The 23035-nt window shown below is 44.5% G+C and overlaps 1 protein-coding gene across 3 annotated transcripts in view; it reads left to right on the top strand.

Moving 5' to 3' along the window:
* The window catches only part of KSR1 (kinase suppressor of ras 1), a 119204-nt gene extending 101824 nt beyond the window's left edge, over window positions 1-17380 (top strand). For all 3 annotated transcript variants that reach the window (XM_050929722.1, XM_050929723.1, XM_050929721.1), the window contains 7 exons: window positions 1063-1442; window positions 2338-2434; window positions 5406-5539; window positions 6209-6340; window positions 6727-6862; window positions 8148-8281; window positions 15370-17380. In XM_050929722.1, the coding sequence (XP_050785679.1) occupies window positions 1063-1442; window positions 2338-2434; window positions 5406-5539; window positions 6209-6340; window positions 6727-6862; window positions 8148-8281; window positions 15370-15448 (1092 nt within the window). In that variant the 3' untranslated portion in view covers window positions 15449-17380. The remainder of the gene's footprint in view (window positions 1-1062; window positions 1443-2337; window positions 2435-5405; window positions 5540-6208; window positions 6341-6726; window positions 6863-8147; window positions 8282-15369) is intronic.
* Window positions 17381-23035: the final 5655 nt, after the last annotated feature.

The raw sequence follows: 23035 nt of genomic DNA, 5'->3' as shown, positions 1-23035 counted from the left end.
GCTCACTGCTCAACCCCTGGCTCTGCCAAAGGCCCTGCCCCCATTCCTCTCCCTCCCCTGAGTCTGCCATGCCCTTGCTCCTCCCTTCCCCCCTCCTCCCGAGCGTCCTGCACCCCACGAAACAGGTGATTGGAAGGTATTAGGAGGGAGCAGGAGGCGCCGATTGGCATGGCTGCCGGTGGGTGGGAGGAGCTGGGAGCTGGTGGGGGTGAAAGTTGATAAGGGAGCTGCTGATGTATTGCTATGGCTCTTTGGCAATGTACATTGGTAAATTCTGGCTCCTTCTCTGGCTCAGGTTGGCCACCCCTTCTATAAACAGTCAGATTAGCTCATGGTTCCAATCCAGCACAGCACATGCTTAACTTTAAGCAAGTGAGTAGTCCCATAGACTTCACTGGGACGGCTCCTCTGCTTTAACACATGCTTAAGTGCTTTGCTGGATCAGGAAGTAAAAGTGGATTGCTGTAGGGCTGGGCGGCAAACCAGTTTGTTACAGGCTTTAATCCAGTGACCATGGTCTTCAATGAGAGTCCTTCAGTTGACTTCACTGGGCTTTAGATCTGGCCCAAAATGAGAATCTCGCTTCAAACTCACATGGAACATGGTCTTGAAGTTTGAAGAAGCTTTTGGTTCCCCTCTTTGAAAATCGTCTTTTCATTTGCAGAATTCAGGTCAAATCCTGAGAGGTGCTGAGCACCTACGACTCCCGCAAAAGTCAACATTTAGTTCTAAGTGCTCAGCACCACATGGGCTCGAGCCTTCTAGCTCCAGCAAGAAGTGAGGAGATACCATGAGAGAGGTGGTTCTCGCAGCCTTCCCTGCTGCACTTTACAGCTTTGGGAGGTTAAGATCAGCCTCTGGATTTCTGGGTTGTTAGCCAGGTCAAGCCTACAAGCTGAACCCTTTGAGATTCTCCCATCATTAATCACCTTTGGGATTTATGTTGGCTGGAGGAATACAAATACAGATTGGGCTAGGAGGTCAGTGACCAACCACCAAGTAGGACTCTAGTGTAACTGTCACTTCCCTCCTCACCCACCCCCCTTTCTGATTTGCAAACAGGCAGAAGAGCAAGAGACGAATAAATCGGAACCGGAGGACGATGAGGATGAGTTAGACGACTTGCCCAGCAAGCGGCCGCACTGGAAAGGGATGATCTCCCGCAAGGCCAGCCAGACCAGTGTCTACTTGCAGGAATGGGACATTCCCTTTGAACAGATTGAGCTGGGGGAGCCCATTGGCCAAGGGCGATGGGGGAAGGTTTACCGGGGGAAATGGCACGGAGAGGTGGCCATCAGGCTGTTGCAGATCGATGGGAACAATCAGGACCATCTCAAGCTCTTTAAGAAGGAGGTGATGAATTACAGGCAGACCCGACACGAGAACGTGGTGCTCTTCATGGGGGCGTGCATGCACCCCCCTCATTTAGCCATTATTACCAGGTGAGGACATAGAATTTCGCCACGGCACTGCTGTGATTTTCATAGGGCTCTTACTGCGGATCAGAAAGCAGATGTAATGTCTAAGGCTCTGGGTTGGGAGCCATGGAGACCAATGTCGCCTCTCCAAAGGCAGGTAAAGCAAGAGCAGTAGTAGCATATGCCCTGACGAAGTGACTCCTCTATGTGTGGGAAGGACTAGGGATTGACCAAGCTTGAAGCCTAGTCACTCTTTTGATGTCTCTGCTGGCCGAAAGGTGTAGAGTGCAAAGCACTATTTAAAGCAGGTCAGGCTACCACAGTCTGGTCTTTTGCGTTTGGAAAAGAAGTGTCATTTATATTTTCTCCCATCCAGGGAGCACATGCCTGAAAACAGAGAGACATTCTAAGAGTCAGTACATGGGCCTGATCTGTTTACAAAACGCTGTCTCATGAACTACCTTGTTCCACTTCTAACCAAATTTAGGGAAGACTCTTTACAAAGCAAGAAACGGAAAAAGAAGTTAAATTTCTCTCCCTCCCATGGTTTTAGCGATTTGTGTACAGTACATGCTTAGTTTAGGCCTGGTTTTCATTTATGCTGCTCCAGAAGTCGCAAAGGGACCTGAAAGTGAGTGTCAATGCCCACTTCAAGGCACTGCCAAAGTAGCGAAAAAGGGGCCTATTGTAAATGGGAATCAGGCCCATTTATATTTTCTAGGCACTGTCTTTTGTTGGGGAGGGTCTTGTGTTATAAAACCCTGCCATCAACATCATATGAAACTGACAGATCAAGCACTTACAAGTCTAGATGTATTTTTCCCCAAGGGAAGGACGGGTAAATGTTTAGGAACTTGCATTTTTCACCACATTGTCTCCTCTTTCTCTCTCTTCTGCCCCCCCCCCCTTTTTTTTGTAGCTTTTGCAAAGGAAGGACGCTTCACTCATTTGTAAGGGATCCCAAGGTATCTTTGGATATTAACAAAACCAGGCAGATAGCTCAAGAAATCCTTAAGGTAAGAGAGAGAATACTAGGCGAATGCAAGAGGTGGTTGGTTGCAGAATTAAAACTTTCTGGTGGCTTTTGAGCTGGGCAACATATCTGCAGTGACATTCCAAATCCTATGGAAGTCAGGAAGTCAAAACCCTGGATCAGGTTTGTCCAGAACGTCGCCGATGCCTGCAAACCATTCGAGTAAAGCTTGTTGCTGATTGCTCTGTCTTAGGCCTTGTCTGCAGTTAGGGTTTGCTTTGAGTTCAGCCACCAGTGTAAGTTCATCAGTGCAAGCTGCTGTTGGACTGATGGGGGCAGATACTCAGCTAGTGTGAACGGTCCTAGCTCCATTGAAGCTCATTGCCATCAATGAAGCTATGTCAATTTACCCCAAACGAGGATCTGCCCCATGGGGCTTATCCCTCTTTTGAAATCAGGGCAAGTAGCACCAGTGCAAATTGCAGCCAATAGCCCCTTACCCTGACTCCACGACATGCTTGCAGAAGGCAGCTACACCAGTGGCTGTAACTGGGGTGAATCACCAGTGTGGATGAAGTCTAGGATAAGAATTCTGCTATAGGAAGAGGAAAAAACTTTTTTTTGAATGTCCAGGTGCTGCCTCATTAAGTCATGTAAGAGAGACCACCATTATGCTAATGTATAAGAAATGATCATACCTGTGGATAACCCTGCTCTGGGATTACTTTAAATACAGTGCTGTGTTGAAGGTTTTTGCTACAGACCTCTCTCTCCTCTACTGTTTGGAATGCAGATCATCAAAGCCAGTGATAAGCCAAGAAATGTATCTGGGCTTTTCCATGCTGCGGAAAGCTGAGCTACTCTCACTTCCTGTTTCTCATGAGATACTAATTACAAGGCATGCCAAATGCAAGACTCTCTTTGGCATTCTCTGTCATATTGTCTGTTGTTTGGGGCTGCTTGAGTTTAGAGGCTGCTTTATGCCAAATGCAGATTCACAATAATGACTTTCCTCTTGGGAAAAAGATTCTTCCAGTTGACCAGGAAACTCCCAGTGTTGATGGATTTTGTAAGGGGTTTTTATAGGACAATGCATGGGGCTGTGACTCAGGCAGCCTGCTTTCTATTCCTGTCTCTGCCCCCAGGTTGCCATGTGACCTTAGGCAAGTTACTCATAAACTTTCTTGACCTTGGCTCTGATGAAAGCTTTTGAAATGCAGCCAGATGTGCTCTACTGCAGGGGTGGCTGGCTCAGCTTTCTATAATTCTGATCCATGGGCTGGGGGATAAACTTGGGGCTATATACTCGCTTCCCTCAATCATAGACTCATAGACTTTAAGGTCAGAAGGGACCATTATGATCATCTAGTCTGACCTCCTGCACAATGCAGGCCACAGAATCTCACCCACCCACTCTTGTAACAAACCCCCAAGCAAGAAGGAGCCAACCCAAAGGAACCTAGCGGGACCCAATCCACTGTGAATCTCCTCCTGGTTTCAATGGGAGGCTGGCACAAAGATCATGGCTGTGTATATAGGCACCTAAGCTCTTGTTAAATTATACTGAATGGGACAGTCAATATCATCATCACTCAGTGGGGAAGATGTGCTCTGCTTTAATGACTGCTATTTCTGCCCTCTTCTTTTGCGTTCTTCCCCGTCCTCCTTTACGTTTCTCTCCCCCTTCTCTGTCTGCACCTCTCCTCCTTTCTCCCTTCTGCATCTTCTAGCCCAAGTCTCTCTCCCCCTCTGGGCTTCACTCCACCTGCTTTCTCATCCCATCTGCTAAAATGGTCAGCAGTGAGAGGGTTCATATTGACATGTACAGTGTCTGTTAGGGTTAGGTCTCAACACCTCAGTGGCCTGGGAGTTCACACCTCTCAGAGCAGTTGTTTCCGGCAGTCTGTCTGCGGTCTCGGGGCCTTGTCTACACTTGACTTTTTTATTTTGAACCCTCCCACCCTTGCACTTAACTTCTGCAGAGTCTGTGTGGCGGGCCATGTAGGGTGCGTGCAGGCAGCAGCTGGCAGTGATCCTCCGAGCCTGGGTCTACAGACTTGGCTTCACGAGGCTGATGCTACCACACTGAAAACAGTGGTGTACACAGCGCTTTCTACCTTGTGGCCCAGGCTGGCGCTCGCGGTCTGAAGTCTAGCGAGGGGCGTAGCATCTTCACAGCTATGTTTAGCACCGTAGTGCAAGCCCAAATCTGTCAGCCCAGGCTCAGAGGCTCACTGCATAGACGTACCCAGCGGGCCGGCGGGCTGGGCATTCCTCCTGTTCTCCTGCTGCTAAAGCCCAAGAGGAAAGTACTGTTCAGTTTCCTAATGCACTAGGTATGTTTGCTTTGTCACTCCTAGTGTCAGCCTGGGCTCGGGAAGGCAGCTCACTGGCAGCCGATTGCTGACGGAAGCTGGATAACAAATGCCCTGGCAGTAAATGAGCCAGATGCTTTTTCGGCAGGCAGTGCCACATTGTGGGCTTAGAGGCTGCATAGCTGGAGAGGGACGTTTCAGTGTCTGTGCTGTAGCAACCCAGTGGTATGTTACGGCCGGAGCTTGGCCCATGGGCAGGAAGGTGGATTAGTATTAGGTACTCAAACTAAATGATGAGGCTGCAGGTACTGGAAATCTATTCCCTTCCCATCCCTGTCCCGCCTCTTCCCCCACTAACCTGCTGATCTGCATCCTTTCCCCTCCCCCTGTAGGGTATCAAGATTGTCAAAGCGCAGAACCGGAAGCCCTGGCAGGGCTGTGTTGGGAAGGGGAAGTGGGTCTGGGAGCTGGGTAGTGCATTAACTTGAGACTCAGAAGACAGGTTCAATTCCCTGTTCTCCCACAGACTTCCTGTAAGTCACCCAGGCTCCCTGAGGCTCCCGTCTGGAAACTGGCGATAATAGGTCATGGGGTGGGGAGTGGATAAATCTATTAAAAGAATGTCACACACAACCAGTTCATATGGAAATGGGGGCTGTGTAAGGTAGGGTTACAGCCAAGTGTATCAATCTTTTCCAGGGCATGGGGTATCTTCATGCAAAGGGGATTGTGCATAAAGATTTGAAGTCCAAGAATGTCTTCTATGACAATGGCAAAGTGGTGATCACAGACTTTGGACTATTCGGAATTTCGGGTGTGGTTCAGGAGGGAAGGTAAGTTAAGGGTTAACGTCTCCAGTCCATTTCTGAAACAAGAAATAGTGACCAAGTAGACAAAGGGCCAGATTCTGATCTCCATTACACTGGTGTAAATTAAGAGAAATGGTGTAGACACCCAGGTTTGAAAAGTGTGTATGTATATGTCTGTCCTGCTAAGGCCCTCGGGCAGAATAAAGGGGTCTTAAAGCAGGAGGAAATGGGCCTCCGGAAATACCCCTGCACAGACATCTTTCCAGCATGGTGTAGAGCTGACAAGTGCTCTGTATCAGCTGCGTCTCTAACCCTCAGTGTTAGAGGCAAAAGAGTGTGTGCTTGTAGTGGTGGGGGTTGTGGTGTCAGAATTCGTTACACTACAGCCCTCCTCTGCTTCCCAGGGTCTGTGGGGGACCATGGGAATTAGTATAAGATAGAGCAGCCTCCAGGTTGCTCTAAATTACATCGGGGCTGAGCAGGCCCTTGCATAGCCTCAGAACATAAGGAGCAAGTGCAGGAATGGAGCTACCGAGAATTAGGCCCAGTATATTTATATGGCAAAAAAAATAAAACTTAGAGAAGAAATTTAGAGTAAAAGATTTTCCATCAAGAGTTCCTGCAGCTAGCTCTGTGCTGTGCTCAAGAGCATGCGAAAGGGGTTAGCTAATCTTGCTTCCTCCTTGAACTCAGGCGTGAAAATGAACTGAAACTGCCTCATGACTGGCTGTGCTATCTGGCCCCTGAAATTGTTCGCGAGATGTCTCCTGGGAAAGATGAAGACAAGCTGCCCTTCTCCAAGGCTGCAGATGTCTATGCTTTCGGGTATGAATGTGAATCATTGGTAGAGCGTAGGGCTGCGTGAACCCGCTAAATTATGGCCTGATCCAAAGCAAAGGGAAAGAACCACATTAATTGGAATGGGCTTGGGATCGGGCTTCAAGCACAGAGACCTGAATAATGATGGATTTTTCTTTTGTGCTGTTCAATCCCTTGCTGCAAAAGATGTAAGCCAGCAGACTTTTTATCAGAGGAAGGATTGCTTTGTGGTTAAGGCACAGGATGGGGTGGCAGGAGTTACGTGTTTTATTCCTATATGATATTGGTCATTTCCCATAACTGACTGGTGCCCCCATCTGTAAAACAGGGATGTCGGTACTCTGTCTTCCTCACAGAGATGTTGAGGCTTAATTTATTTACTGGTGTTTCAGGACGGTTTGGTATGAGCTCCAAGCAAGAGAATGGCCTTTCAAGAGCCAGCCAGCTGAAGCACTCATCTGGCAGATCGGAAGCGGAGAAGGAGTGAAGAATGTCCTCGCTACAGTTAGCGTAGGGAAAGAAGTCAGTGTAAGTGGAAAGCCTTTCAAAGAGCCATTGATCAGAGATTCTGTACCAGGTCTGGAGAGGTGGGGGAAACTTAATGTTATGTCCTTGAAGCATCAAGCAAAATTATGAAGGAAAAGGAAAAAACACACCCTAAAAATCAATAGTACCTTACCAGCAGTTTTGCCTCAATTCAGATATGTACACACTCAGGTACCACATGGTGTTCTGGCCCACTCATGGACAAGAGCTTCACTGCACTAGGCGCTGTACACAAACAACAAAAAAATGGTGCCTGCCTCAAACTTTACAAACTAGCTGCCATTCTCATGGTGAAAGGTGTTCCCTTGCCCCAAATGCTGAACAGAGAAGGAACTGGGTGCTTAGCTCATTGGGTGAAATCCTGGCCTCAGTAAAGTCAATGGCAAAACTCCCTTTTATTTTGGTGGGGTCAGGATTTTACCTCATAGCTTCCTAAGCCTTTCCCATTTTCTGTAGATTTATACTCACAGAATTTCCCCAAGACTGTTCCTCTTGGAGGAGGATAGTGTCAGATAGCACAGCTTTTGTATCTGCTTACATTTACCCCTCTCAGTAAGAGCCCTGGATGTCCCCCTGCACCCTGGAACCTCTGTGGTTTGCTACAGAGGAGAGAGGTGGCTGCTTGGGTGTCAGGAACTGCAAATGCTGGATCAGAATCCTGTGCCAGCTCCTTATAGGACAGTGCAGCTGGGATTTCCAGAGGAGCCAGTGGAGAAGGGACAGCATGGTCACTGGGCTGGGATTTCTTTGATCCTGTGGCTGCAGCCCTTGTTCAAGTCCAGGGGCGGGAGCTCTTTTTGTGGAGAACCTGCAGGGTTGCTCTGTACATTGCCCACAAGCTGGAATAGGCTTCAGCCTCCATGTAATTCTCACACACAAATCATTCGTTCAGGGGCTGGACACTTGTGTATTGGGGAAGTGGGGTGGATTAATATCACTCGTCTTGTAGAAATCCGTAAGCTCTGTGTTTAGGCTGTCAGCAGGATTGTTTGAAGCGTGTCCCCTTGTCCTGAATAACTGATGTGGAATGAAGAGCAAAGTGACTGGTGGCTTTGGGCACTCAACTTGAGAGACTCCAATTTTCAGAAGCCGCTGAGCACCTGCTATCTGAAAATCAGGTCCCTTAAAAGTGTCACAAAAGTTGTGTGCCCAAAAACAGAAGCATCCAGAATCCCTAGTCATTTGGCCCCTGTCACTGGCCTCGTGAACTAAACAGGATGATAATGACACCTCCTCCTCTCCCCCCGCCACCAAATGTCCTCCTCAGGAAATCCTCTCAGCATGTTGGTGTTTCAACCTCAGCGAGAGACCCAGCTTTACTGTCCTCGTGGATATGCTTGAAAAACTGCCAAAACTGAACAGACGGCTCTCACATCCTGGACACTTCTGGAAATCTGCAGAGTGAGTATCTCCTACTTACTTCCATAGGAGTGGGGTTGAACCTATAGAACGTATTATTTTTTTTCTCTTCTGTATAATGCTGTAATAACTGGGTTATATTTGATATTCACTGACTTAAAGAGCACTTAACCCCTTCCCCAACATAAAAGGATTCATTCCACTTTTTTAAAAATGTCTTTATTCATCTCTCTCCTGAAAATGCAGAATCAAATATTGTTCCTACTTTAAAAGGAAGAGTAAATCCATTGTCATTCACCTTTGGTTTTAAATCTGCTTCTGAGGCAGAAAGTCTGTCGGGGTTGGTGGAAAGTGGCAGAAACAACCATGTAACGTTTGTGGGAGGGGCCGTCTTGGCCTCAAGAGTGGGTGGTAGTGGCTGGAAAGGGGGCACGGCAAAGGGACGTGCTGGAATATATTCTGAAGACTGACATGTAGCATTATAGCTGTAACCTAAATGGTGATACAGTCATAAATCCCTGAAGTAAATGATAGGGATAAACCAAAATCTGATGTGAAAGTCACCTTAGTGTGGAAGAATAGCATAAAGCCCCTTGTACCACAGGGACTGAGCATTTTAACCTCAGTCTCATGAATAGCCACTAACTCGGGGACGTAGCTTCTGATTCTGCGTGCATTGAAACCAATGGGAGTTCTTCTTCCCTTGACTTCAGTGGGAGCAGAATTGAGTCAACACTGTAGCTAGTGGGCCTGATTTCATCTCATACCAGTTTAATGTCAGTGTAACTCCATCAGCATTCGTTACGTACTTACATGACTAATGTGAGGAAGGTCTACTCAAAAGAATAAGGATTCCCAGAATTGGGCCTTTACGCCCCAATTCAAGAAAGTATCCTAATCTCAGGAAAGCACTTTATTTCCATTGAAGTCAATGGGATTTAGGCCCATGCTCAAAATTACACATATGCTTGTATGCTTTCCAGAACCAGTTCCCCAAAGCAGGGTTTATGTGAGGTACTGGGGAGAATTCCACTCTTAGGGAATATTTTGCTCATTGCTAGATTTTCATGAACAGAACTTCTAATATTTATTTTTTTTCTCTCTCCTTCTTTTCCAATGGTTTGATCATCCTCTTTCCCATCTCTTAACCTTTCGTGATCCTCCTGCGGTATCTTGCCATAATGCCTGAAATGCTTCACCTTTTTCTGTATTGCAATGGCCACTGCATTTCCTGATTTCTACTTTTTGAACACTTCACCAATTTCCCTGTGCAAAATCTTCCTGACATGGAATTCCGAATCCTTTGAATTCATTCTGAAATGTGACTTTCCTCCAAGACCCTGGCATCCTGACTATAGAAAAGGACACTACTCTCAGCAAAGAATGAACATTTACTGTCCAGTCATTGATAAATAGAGCGTTCTGATATTTTCCCCCTCTGCATCAATCTCTGCTTTAATCATAAAGCACTGTGAATCCTTTATACTTGTCCCATTATAGTAATTTTTCTAAAGCTATAACACAAATGTTCTTAAAAAGAACACATCAAATAGATCACCAGTTATACAGATACTCTGCAGTGGCCTGCTGCTGGGAAAGCCAAGTGTCGTCTTCGCACCCTGAATGCTACAGCAGTGACACTGGGGCAATTTAACCTTCGTCCTTACTGTTGTTGTTTGAGCTCTGACCTTTAAGAAATATGATCAGACTCTTCGGGATGAATTATAAAATCATAGACAATTTCAAGGGTTGGGTTTTGTTTTTAAACATATATTTGAAAATGATGTTGAAACTTAAAGCTAAAATATATGTAAGCACATGTATTGTATATAATTATGCTGCTTTTCCTACCTGTGCTTCTGTTATAAGAGAAATATCCCGTTCTTTTTTCTCCCCTCCGGTCTAATGAGATTTTACCTTAGAAATCCCTCTTTGATTGAGTTAGCAGAGTTAGATAGTGAAAGGTGAGCCGGATCCTGTTTTGTGCCTAGACCTCCCAGTGAATTCAGTGGCAATTCCACACCCGCAGCAGTTACAGGATGAGGTCAGTAGCTGATGGAGTTACAGTGGAGCTGAATCTCTCCCTTTGTGTCTAATCTCCTGAGATATAATTAACCTTAACATAGAATGTGACCTGTACACTGTCTGAAAATCCCCACTTACCTTATAAAGCACATCTTAATATGGATGGTTCAATTTCATAGCTGAAAGATGCTAAGATCATCAATAGCTTTTTTTGCACGTAGGGATTTGGGGTCAGATTTTTAAAGATGATTAGGTGCATAAAAATGTGGATACTTAATGGGGCTTTCAAAAGCACGCACGTGTCTGCTCCCATCAGACCCTTTATCTGAATACCTTTCCTCGACACATTGAGCTATTTTAAAAATCCTTTTGAAAGGTGCTGGACTGCCAGCCTTGGAGAGGGAAGCCCTCTGTTTAGCCCCAGCCTACCACCAGCATGAGTGTTCTCCAACGTGCCTCTGCCCTGTTTGATAGGGTGGCTGGATCTCCAACCCCATTTTGATTGGCCAGGAAGGACCTCACTGAATTCCAAATGTGACTGAGCATTTGCCACTAGGGATGGGATTGGGATCGCCCATTAAGTCAAAGTTCAGCCCCAACCAGCTTTGACTCACTTCTAACCTGCTGTGTAGAGGTGAAGGGCTCCCTAGCCCATTACCAAGTCCCTGCTGAGCTGTCCAGTCTCCGTTGTGACATTTCCCCTCCCTTTGTATTCACTTATGCTGATCCTTCTTTCTGTGAATCTAAATCATTTACCCATTTGGGTGACGTGACTGCTCATTGGCTATGAGGTTTGTCTAGCAAATCTGACTCAGCGGCATGTCCAAAAGGAGTCTGTTTTCCTTGCTGTAGATAACTACAGTACAGAAGAGCACAGTATTGTACAAAACATACAGTCCATCTTACAATGTCCAATGTTTCTGTTCGGTGACTTTGTTATGTTTCTCTGCACAATAAAGGACACTTCTGCTAGATAAGTGGCCACTCTGAATTTTTATGAATGGTCTGGCATCTTTTTGCTAACTTAGCATTTCCCAAAACTTTGGGAGGTCAACTTCCCTTCAAGAAGATGAATCCAATAGTGGCCCCTGTAGGCCCCATCCCATGTGTTCTCAAAGGCATCCCCAAAAGAGTCTGTCACTGAGGGCTCGTCTATATGGGGAGATGGACTGGAACAACTATGCAGAGAAAGCTATTCTGCAGTGGCTATTTTGGAATGGGTCCCCATGTGGGCACACTTCTGGAATAAGTCACTTTATTCTGGAATGATTAGTGCACCTCCAAAGCGGAGTAATTAATCTGGAATAAAATCACTTTTATTCTGGAATAGTGTGTGGAATAGCGTATTCTGCAATAACTAGTATGGCCAATTTCCCTGTGTAGACAAGCTCTCAGAGTAGTTTGTGTAGATCTTCATAAATTGATCCTTCCTCTCCTTTTTTGCATGCTTTTAATGGAGATATATTGTAAATGTTAACAGTGTTAATTATCAGCATCAGCATTTGAGTTGATGCCCACTGAATGAATGGAGCAGTTCACAAGTCAGAGCTATTGCTTCAGGCTCAGTCTGTTTCAGGCAGACATTACTGGATTGGTTACATTCAGGTCATGTTTTTGAAGGTTTTCTTCATAACCGTAACAGCTAGAAACTGACTTCTCATTTTTTCTGAGGCACAATAGAGAAACAAAGGTTCACACACCCTCTCTGGCAAATTGTTTGCGTACACCATGCACTTTGAGAATCACTACACTAACGCCTTGATTTATTTTAGGATAAGCCTTACAATGTATAATTCTCTAAAGCTTGCTTCTAGTGACTGCAAACTAACTCTTAATTGTTTTTTTTTTCTTCCTATCTTTTATAGGTTGTAGCTTCTGGGTCTGCCTTGCATGCTTCCATGTGTTGTATCCTAATCGACAACTTTGGACAATCATCTCTCACTTAAAAACAAAACTACCAAATTTTTTAACCTTTGGACATAACCAACACTTTACGAATTCCTCTCTCCTGTCTTTTCTCTTGGTGTGGGCTGTTGGCTTGAATAACAATGCTTGTCTTCAAGAAAAATTGCCGTCAACTAACAACATGGCCATTTGTGTTCACTTCTGAATCATTTCAACAGGGCAGGCTGTAGCTTCTTCCTTGAAACGGTCTTGTGATTACGTCTAACGCCTACTACTAGCAAGGCATAAGCAATAGAAATGGCACTCTGTGCTTGGATTCTGTAGTTGTGGGTTGTTTTGTAGTTGCTAAATGTTGTTTTCGGTTGTGTGCATTCTGCAAGTCTCATCCAACAAAGAGGGGTGCGGGACTCAAGCAGCTGTGAGTCCTTAGGTTACACATCAAATCGTTATTGCTGTGCTGTGTAGCTGCTGAATGTTTTCACAGGCACAAATTCTCATTAGGAACCAATGCTGAACGGGGTGGCAAGTTTGTATAATTTTTGGTGGTGCCCAGAACGGGTCCAAGTCTACCCTACCCCACCCCACCCCAATGCCTGCCTTGTAAGCAGATTATTTAAAAATTATATATATGATGTGTAAATGGACTGGAACAGTAAGCGTTTAACAATTTCCCTATATTGCACAATGTGGGGTGGGAGGATGAGGGCTCTGACTGGGGGCAAGGGGTCTAGGGTGGGGCTGAGGATGAGGGGTTCATGGTGCAGGAGGGGGCTTGGGCAGAGGGTTGGGGTGGGGCCAGGGATGAAGGGTTCATGGTGCAGGAAGGGGCAGAGGGTTGGGTTGCAGGGGTGAGGGCTGCAGGGTGGGGCTGGGGACGAAGGGTTCACGGTGCAGGAGGGGGCTCAGGGCTAGGGCAGAGGGTTGAGGTGCAGGGGGGTGAGGGCTTTGGCTGGGGGATGGGCTCTGGGGTGGGGCAGGGCTGGGGATGAGGAGTTTGGGGTGCAGGCAGGCTGGGGCCGGCAAGGAGGACTCCAGTCCCCCCTCTCCCTCCTGGCAGCACACTCACCCAGTGCAGTCACTGCATGTGCTCCTGGGGCCGGGCCCCTCTCAGGTCCAGGAAGCCCCTTCGCCTCCTTGTGGTGGGTGCTGGGGTGGGGGGAGATAGGGGCAGGATGTCATCACGTGTGCGCCTCCTCCCTCCACAGCTGGCAGTTGTACCTCAGCCTGCCGCTGGCGCCGCTTCCTTTTGTAGCCGGCAGCTATTAGGGCCGGAGCCAATTTCCATTGAAACCAGTAATCACTTTTTGCCATTGACTTGAGTGGGAACTGGTTGAGGAGTTTAGTGACTGAGACTTAGGCCCTGAAAGGGTATTTGGGCTCCTCAGTTCTACTGAAATCATCAGTGAACGCCTCGCTTTCCAGGGGAGAGAACTGGAAGTAGGCAGGTTTCCTTGCTCAAGGTGTGTCTACACAAGAAACACTTCTGCAGTACAGCTGCCGCTTTGATGTTGTAGTGTAGACACTACTACAGCGATGGAAGAACCCCTTCCATCACTGTAAAGCCGCCGCCTCGGAGAGGCAGTATCTGGGTCAAGGGAAGAATTCTTCTGTTTCACAGCCCTGAGCGATGTAGTGAAGCCGACCTAACTTTGTAGTGTAGAGCAGCCCTCGGTTTGGGACCAGTTGTAACTTTTAACATTACTTGTGGCTTCTCCCTCCCCTTTACACACTCACACAGGCCCAGGAACAATCCAGCCATTTGAATTTTATCAGTCATTTGACTAGCGTTGCTAATTAGGGCCCCTATTCAGCAAAGGGCTTTGTTTTAAGTTCCACTACTTCAATTTAAGCATGTGTTTAAGAGCTTTGCTGAATCAAGCTCGAGCACAGCATATTTTTTTAATCTAAATCTTAGGGCTTTTTCTACCTGGGGACACTCAGGAAAAACTAATCAGAGTTAACTTTTCCATTGGAAAGCAAGGAGTTCAGTGACTGATTTCAGTGAAAATGATTAAAGTGCATTAAACTCTTGTGTGGACACTCATTCAAAATTAAAGTAGCTTTAATTTAGTTTAACCCTGAATGAGAGTGTCCACACAAGGGTTTAGGCAGTTTAACAGATCCACTTTAAATTCACACCTCTAGTTAATTCAGATTAACTTTCCTTAGAGGCTGCATGTAGACAGGCCCTTACAGATCATGAGTTCTAACAAATGTTTTAGTTTGGCAGGCTATGAAGCGGGAGCCACTATCAGTTTGCACTAATTTTCAGTGAAGACAAATTATCTCCAGTAAGTGTTTTCTGGAGATGAATGTCTCTTTACATACATGATATTACATTTCCAGATAGCCAGGTGCTTATGTACAATATTGTACAGTAAAAGAAAGTACTCTTCAATACTTACCTCATTTGTGACACCTGCCTTTAAGTCATCTAAGGAGATTTTTTTTTTTTTGTATATTGAATGTTTCAAGATAGTGCTAACGGACCTTTAGTAAATGTAGGAAAGTTTCTTTCCACTGACCCTTAGTACAGTCTGGAGAGAGAAAAAAAGATGGCTTTTTAAAAGATTATTTAATTGACTGTGTCAGATTCATCCTTTCTTCCTTGATAGAAATTGATCTTTCAATAGTAATTTTCCTCCTCCCACCTTAACAATGGTTTCCCAGACTTTATTCCTTTACTCCCTAACCCAGTTAAGAATCTAGTTTCTTACCTTTGATCAATCTGGGCAGGGGAGAGAGCCATTTTGGGAGAGGGAGATTTTCAAAAGCACAAAAGACAGCTGGGTTCCAACACCCATTTAAAGTCAGTGGGTGTCGGGCATCCTGCACACATTTTGAGCCTTTGAAAATTCCTCACCTTGTTTGTTTGTTCTTTTTTTTTTTTCCCCATCCCCCTTCTGGAATGTTCTTTCCTTTTGAAGCAGAAAAGATTTGCACTGGGGGCAACCTCTCCTGAAAAGCACTAGGCGCAAGGACTTCAGGATCAAGCCCTGTTATCAAAGTTCATTTTATTTGCTGATCACTGCACTTAAACTTCTTTGTTGGACGACCTTGCATTGTGCTGTACTGCAGAGCGTAATACATTTTATTTCCTTTATAGGATGCTTTGTAAGGGCTGTTTATAGGGCTCTTTTTACAACGAATCAAAAAAAAAATGCATAACTTTTTTCCCCTCCCTTCCCCACTCTTTTCAGCATTAACAGTAGCAAAGTTGTCCTCCGTTTTGAAAGATTTGGCTTGGGAATCCTGGAATCAAGTAATCAAAAGATATAGCATGGTGTGTAATTATCTTGTTGATACTGTTGTCTACCTGCTCACACACAACATTGGAAACCTTCACAGCATCTTCCGACGTATGAAACTGGTGCAGCCCTACCTGAAAGCCACACGATCCCTCCATTCAAACTGGCGTATGTTGTTTCTGAAGTCTGAGTTATGCCTAAGCACCAGCAATTATTTAAAAAATGTTTACATCAGATGTTTCTCTATGTGAACTATATTTTTTTAACATGATGATGATGATGATGATAATAAAGAAAAATCTTAAATCACCTTTAAGTGCAAGCATTCAAATGGCACTGAAAAGAACTGCTCCCCCAGTTCTTCATTGCATCTGTGGAGTAACTAAGGGCTAATTTCTGCACTGCAAATCATTCACAGTTTCCACTGAAGCTAATAGAGGTTGCACATGTGTCAGAGAACGGCTAGCTTTAAATCACTAATGCTGCCAGTTCAAGTGAGAAGGAATGGAGTTATGGCCCCATTGTGTCTCCATAAGGAAACTTCTAAAAGAACTTTAGATTTTTATTAGATTGAAAGGAAATGCATGGATTGTTATGGTTTGGGCAAACGAATAAACTCTTGATTACTGATCTTCTCTGGAAACTTTGTCCAAGCTTGGGCTGGTTCTGATCTCAGTTACACTGCTGCAAATCTGGAATACCTCCCCAGGGAGTTAACTCAGAGTCCAGGTTTACACTGAGATCAGAATCCTGCCCTTTTGTCTTGACTATTGATTAGAGTGGAACCCTTTTTCTAGCATAGTTCATTTATTCATAAAATAGAGGGTGAGATTTAAAAAAAAAAACCCAAAACCATGAGGGGAGTGGGAGCATCATCATCTCACTGGCTTTCAGTGAAAACTGGGCACCTTCATCCTTTAAGGGTGTTATTTAATCTCCGCTTTAATGTTTACAGATTCACAGTAATCAGAGTTGCCATCTGCCTGTTGCAGCACTGTACTTATTTGGGACTTAAATTCTTCTCCATTGTAAATGTAAGCAGGTTCCACAGTAACTGAATAATGGGTACTAGGATCCGGTCCATGCCAGCTGAATTAGAGACCGTATAATCCACATTCAGGGCCTGCTTCTGCTCTCACTTACAATGGTGTCAATCAGGAGTGATTCCACTGGTGTCCGTGGAGTTACACAGCTGTAAAATGAGGGTAAAGGAAATGACAGCTGGATTCATACTATTTACTAAAACTGTGCTGGTGGTGGTAATACACATGGCTGTATATATCACTTCAGAGTGGATTCAGTTAAAAAAAAAATTACCTACTTCCTACAGTGAGACCCTAGAAAGATCCAATAATTATTCCCCCTCTTCTGTCTTCTTTCACCGCCCCCTTCAGTGTGTCTACAGTACAGAAATTGAGCTATGGTTTTAATTGGCTTTGGCCCTTTGTTGGGACTACTAATATTTTAACAATGCAAAACAACATGGCTTTTAGTGGAAAAGGGTTGTTTGAAGGTAGTTTCTCTACTAGACTAGGGAGGTGCTGGTAAATAAGCAGTAACTATAGATGGCCTGACTCTGAAAGTTGTTCAGCCTCTGCGGAGCCTGTTGACTACACTGGGAGCTGCCTTTGAAAATCAGGCCCAGGATGTCTCGTACCTCAGGGTGAACAGAACGCTTCATTTCCTGGTGTTCTCTTCCTGCAGAGTTCAGTTGCACTGCTTTGCCCTAGGCTGACAATTCAGGTTAGACTTCTGAACAGCCTGCTTAGTTCATCCTCGTTATTAAGTCCTCTGCATATGAATGAAAGAGTGACATGAACACAAACTGGAGAGATGATTTTAGATGTTTCCTTATTACTACTCTCTAGATCAGACCAGTACTTGAGTTCCCCCTTGCCCCCAGTACAGAGGGCAGGTATATATACTACAGCACATGAAAAGAGTTACCTTAGCAAGTGGAGGAGCCAGTTCAGTCAAGGTGGAAGTGGCCTGTTCCCAACAGTTGACAAGAAGGGGTGAATATACATACCTGCCTACTGTATTTTTCACTCCATGCATCTGATGAAGTGGGCTTTAGCCCACAAAAGCTTATGCCCAAATAAATTTGTTAGTCTCTAAGGTGCCACAAGGACTCATTGTTTTTTGCTGATACAGACTCACACAGCTACTCCTCTGAAACCTGTCCCCAAACTAGAACGATTTCTGATAACACAGCATGGAGTTCCTGGAAACTCCCCCTCACCCCCACCCCACCATCGCTCCTTCCACCCGCTAACAACATGGTATCACTTTTAGTTCTTTCCAGTGGCAGTTGCAAAAAGTAACCACTCTTTAAAAGCTTCATTTCACTTTTGAAACTGAAAGCTTGATGTGCAAAAGTTTCAGGGAGATTTTTAGCTGCCTTTTCTTATTTGTCACCAGTGGCAGTGCTGGGTGCAGGACTTGATTCTCATGCTTTTATTCTGAAAAAAATCAGGCTTGAAGCATTTGTGTTTTGTGTAAAAACTAGGACTGGCGGAGATCTTACAATGAGGAAGGAAGTCCCGTCTTGGGCCATCTGACGTGAGCCATGTCTCATGTTTTGTTGTGTGTGTTTAAAGGTTGGATTTTTTTTTTTAAGGCAAAACCCACAAACTCAGCACTTTTTGCATGGAAACAAAGGGGCCATATTCTGATTAGTGCAAGTGAGAAGTGGAATCATGCCACCCAAATGGACATGAGCTACAAAGGCCGTGTTAATGTGCAGCTTGTATGCTGGCTTTGGGCAGCTCTGCATGTTCAATACCCTGGGCTGCCCCCACATGCAAGGGGCTGTGCGCAGGTGCCACTGTCAAATTGGGGGTCCCATGCATAGAAATGTGTAAGCCATGCCCCCTGGACTGCCACTCCATGACTCTTACTAAGACTTCATGTTTTTATATGGTGCAGATCTCAAAGCACAAAGATGGGTAAGATCTGTTCTCATAGGTGGGGGAACAGAGGGCTTGTGGAGCAGCCGCTCTGGGGCTGCATCCTCACTAAGAGAAAAGATGAGAACACACCCTGAGTTAATTAACTAAAGGTAAAATCCTAGTGAATAGCAGGCAGTTGTTGTTTTTCCCATAAGCTATCAGGTCAAGTTACAGACTATGTTTAACTCCACCTACTAACTTGTACGAAAACTGCAAATTGTGTTGTCTTCTCTAGGATTTTCTCTCTAGATAAGAATGTACGTCTACCACCTCGCTTTGTGAAGACAAGGCCCACACATCTTCCAGTCTCCCAGACTGGGAAATATGGCCCAGATCCTCACAGGTATTTAGGTGCCTAATTCCCAATGACTTCAATGGGTGATAAGTGCTGAAATACCTGGCACAATCTGGGCCTGAGATTCCATTTCAGGTTTTCTGGGAGGCTTGTATGTGCTGTCTCTGTCAGAATTCAATATTCTGGCCAGATGTCAGTCTGGACCCTTCAGGATGTGGGGAGCCCCCCTGAAGCCATGAGTGGAGTGCAAGGGTCTGCAAACAGCACATTGGTTTGAAGGCTCTGAACCTTAATTTTTAATATCAGTAATTTCCTTTTCGATTGTACTCTGACCTTTTAAAATCTGTCTAGCATTATTACCGCAGACCGCTTTTCTGAGTTAATGTGGTAAGATGCTTCATCCTTTGCCTTGGGCATCAGATACCGTGTTAGATTTAAATATTTTGTTGCTAAAAATAATGAAGGGGTGCCCAGACTTTCAGAAAGGAGCAGTGGGAGCAGAGGAACTGTAGGAGGTATAGATGCACCAGTTGAAAGAATGAAGTGTAAGAAAAGAGACTGGCACTGTGCATTATAGGTGTATAAATAAAATACCTGTGCTCCCAGGTAACACTAAGCAAGTGGGCAAATGCTTTAGCTAAAATAAAGGTCTTGTTTTGCTGGAGGGTGTAGCAGATATATGCAGATACAATGGCTTTGTCCCATCAGGCGCCCCATCCCATTACATGTATAGCAGGTGTGATCTCACGTGCACATTCCAGCAGCGGCAAGCTGGGTAATAGCTACTGGTACTGGTACATGACTTCTGCTATAAAACTGCCTGGGGTGTTGGCACTTAAGGGAAATACAATCCCTTGGGGAAAAGATACTAATCCCATTGAAGCACTAGGGGTTTGCTAGTGACTTCAGGGGGGCTAGGAGTCAAACAAATACTTATGGCAGTTCCATTTCAGACATTTCCCCTACCCCACCCCATGCACATTACAGCATGCAGACAAAATGGGGTATGGAAGTGCTTTGAAATGTTAAGAGTTCATGTTTTCAAATTGGGGGTGGGGGTCGCAGCTAGTTTCTTTCTCTCGGACATGCAAAATGACAACCATGCTTCTAGAGGCCACATATGGCCCCTGATTTTTTTTCACAGAGCAAACAAGATGGCATAAATGGTTCCTAACTTCCATATTCCAGACAATGCAATAACAAGTAGATGCTAAGTCAACACATGCTCAGTCTCTTGCAAATATTGTGTTCAAATGTTTATAATGTATGTGTCGAATGTAAAACTGGTTTGTGTGGTAGTTACTGATCCCACCATAGCTTTATTTAATTAAATGAATAAAACTCCTTAAGTGTAACTGTATTTGTAGCAAGCTATTAACACCATATGGTTTTGTGGATGAAAAAATACTAATATTTGCTCTCATCTCCAAAGCTGAAGACCGCATTGTGCCATCAGTAATAAGCAGGATTCAGTTTCCTTAGAAGATTTTGCTTAAATATTGATGGCACAATATGTGCCTAAATGAAGCGGGAAATTAGACTTCAGTGCGTCTCTAAATTACATGAAATAAAAACAGATGTTTAGACCTTTTAGACAAAGCCTCCATTAGCTTCAGAAAGTGTTTTTGGCTAAGTAAAGATCTTGTGATTTAAAGTTGTTCCATTGTATACTTTTAGTCTTTGTGTTCTGAATTATTAGTCCTTCATGTGACTGAAGAACGTGACTCTGGTTTGAATATGTGGCACTGGCAACAGCCTTGATGTACTCGTAGCAATTAGCAAGTTGTGTGGGTAAAACAGGACCCTACAGGGGGTTCCAAACCTTTGAGGCACATCTTGGTAAGATGATGGTCTTGAATGCTCTTCCCCTCCTGTTCCCCACAGCACAGACCACTGACTTCTCATATTTGTGTTAACCATTCTCCCTCCCATTCATTAGCAGCTAGCCGTCTTGTGGCAACATGCAAAAGTAATGGGAAAATGATGCATTCTTAACTGTCCTTTAATAAAATTATCAGCTGGAACTGTCTAGCACAGTTTGAGATCCACTACCCAAAAGTTACTTGCACATTTTAGAAACCTTATTCACAGAAACACAGGGCTATGTTGCCCATCCCCTTTTAAGTAGAACTCCCAGATACATTTCAGTGGGAATGGCACAATAGTCCCAATACAGGGCTCTTTATATCCCGACAGATTCTGATACCCTGACCCACATCGAGCAGCACTTTTTACTGTGCATATACTATGTTGAGGACTGCTTGGTGGTCCAGATCTTCAGCAGGCATGTGGTGAGATCAGTGGAGCAACACTGATTTACGCTAGCTGAAGACCTGGCCTGATGTGAGTTAAGTTATTAGAATCCTGCAGTTACTTTAACTAATATCTTGGATCTAAAATTGTTTTCTTGTTTTAAAGAAGAATTTACAAAAGCTTGAGCTGTGAATGGTGTCTTTGGGTCTGATTGCTGGTGAAAATGGGAGGTAACTCAATTCATGTCAATGGTGTGAAAAGAATCAGGCCCATTTATTCCTTAACACGTGTTGCTAACTGAACTGGGTCTTTATGCTGCATTGTTTTATGATCGTTCGTACTATTTCTTCTTGTGGTGATGTTATGTAAGGGAGTGACTAGCACGGGAAGCCTGTATCGTTTTAGCCATGTAAATGTGAAGCTTGCTGTACAATACTGCTACCATAGCCACGACTTCGTAGTGTATGTAAATGGAGTCTGTAATATGGTGAAAATTGACATATTTTCTTTTCAAATGTGATGTAAACTTTGTACAGTAAATTTTTTTTATATTTTCTATCAACTGAGTTTGTCTTCCAGAATTGCTATTAATTTAATTAAAATTGTTAGTATTAACAAAGGGTTCTGTATTAGTTTATGCAACTGGCAAAAAAAAAATTGCACTCTAAGCTAATGACATTCTGGATATTTAGGATTATTTTCTGTGAATAAATCTCAGCTCTGGATAAAACAAAAGTCATGGAATTGTGTGGGGTGTTTTTTGGTTAGACTTAGGGTTGATTTACGATATAAGCAGATTTCCAAACTCACTGAATATTTTACACTTTTGGTGCTGAAAGATCTGAGTATTTTACAAATACATTTTATGACAGGAGTGCCTAGAGGACCCAGGAATTCCTTATGCCAGATGCTGTACAAACCCATAGTAAGAGACCGTGCTCCTCGTAGAATGCTCAAACTCTAAATAGACAAAATAGAGAAGGGAGAGAATAGGGTGAAGTGACTTGCCCAATGACACACACCAAGTGCGTCGTCAAGTTGGAAATAACACCTGTCTCCCAATCCTCTAGACCAGTCTCCCTTACATTACAGCAAACATACTAACCATTACATGCAGCACTTCTGGCGTTGTAAACATACAAAAAAAAAAATTACTGTTATCCTTGTGCTTTCTCTTTTCTGCCAGCCACCCTTCCTGTAACTCATATGGCTGTTCAGCAGCAACATAGGTTTATTCGCTTAATTTCATATCCTCCTGCCATCTCACTTTTCACGAGTCAGAAAGCAAAAGTGTTTTTTAAAAAAATAGGGATTGAATGGGACAAGGGGGGTAGCCTGGAAGACACATTGGCAGAGCGGTAAAGACTTGGAGGCGAAATCTGCAGTGAGGTGTCAGAGTTGCGCTCCTGGAGTCACTGGAGCTATGCTAAGCTTCTAACCCTGAACAGTTAAGTGATGCCCTCAGGACTGGGCCGATTTATTGGCAATTGAAAGCATATTGGGCAAACTCTTTGCATGCTCCTTTTCCTTATCACCTCCCCTCCGGGAGAAATGCCCTGTGGTCTGGGATACTCCTGTCATGAAAAGAGGGAGGCAAACAACTAACTTTGAAGTGGAAAAAGGTGAGGCTAAATGGAATCAAATCAGGAACTGGAAATGTTGGTCTCCATATCATGGGCTAGGTGGCTAGCACAGCTACATTGCAATCAATGCTGCCATGCCGATTCTCAGCTGATGACCTTCCCAGTGATCTCATCTGTTCCAGCAGAAGAAGGATGCTGGACTGCTTGAGGTTACGTTCAGCCACAATTTCCCCAGCCTTCCTACTGCACAATTGGACCAAACAGGCTGTATCTGAACAATGGTGTGTTTTGAGATCCAAATCCAAATGCCTCCAGAATACTCACGGGTACCTGCTGTTCTCTTCAATTGCACTGGTGTAAATCCTCTGACATTGATGTAATTAACAGCACATTTTACACAAGTGTAACTAAAAGCTTGACCCCCAAGTTACCAAGCTATTTAAAATGGAACGTTCCAGTATTCAATGAACACTAGATCATCCTGGAAACTCGTTATCGGGTGTTTGGAAATACTGCCTTCTTAGGACTTGGACTTA

Source organism: Gopherus flavomarginatus, chromosome 19 (genome assembly GCF_025201925.1).
Source record: "Gopherus flavomarginatus isolate rGopFla2 chromosome 19, rGopFla2.mat.asm, whole genome shotgun sequence".
In the NCBI taxonomy this organism is placed as follows: domain Eukaryota; kingdom Metazoa; phylum Chordata; order Testudines; family Testudinidae; genus Gopherus; species Gopherus flavomarginatus.
Note: the sequence above shows the minus strand (reverse complement) of the source record. Positions and strands in the feature narration are given on the sequence as shown.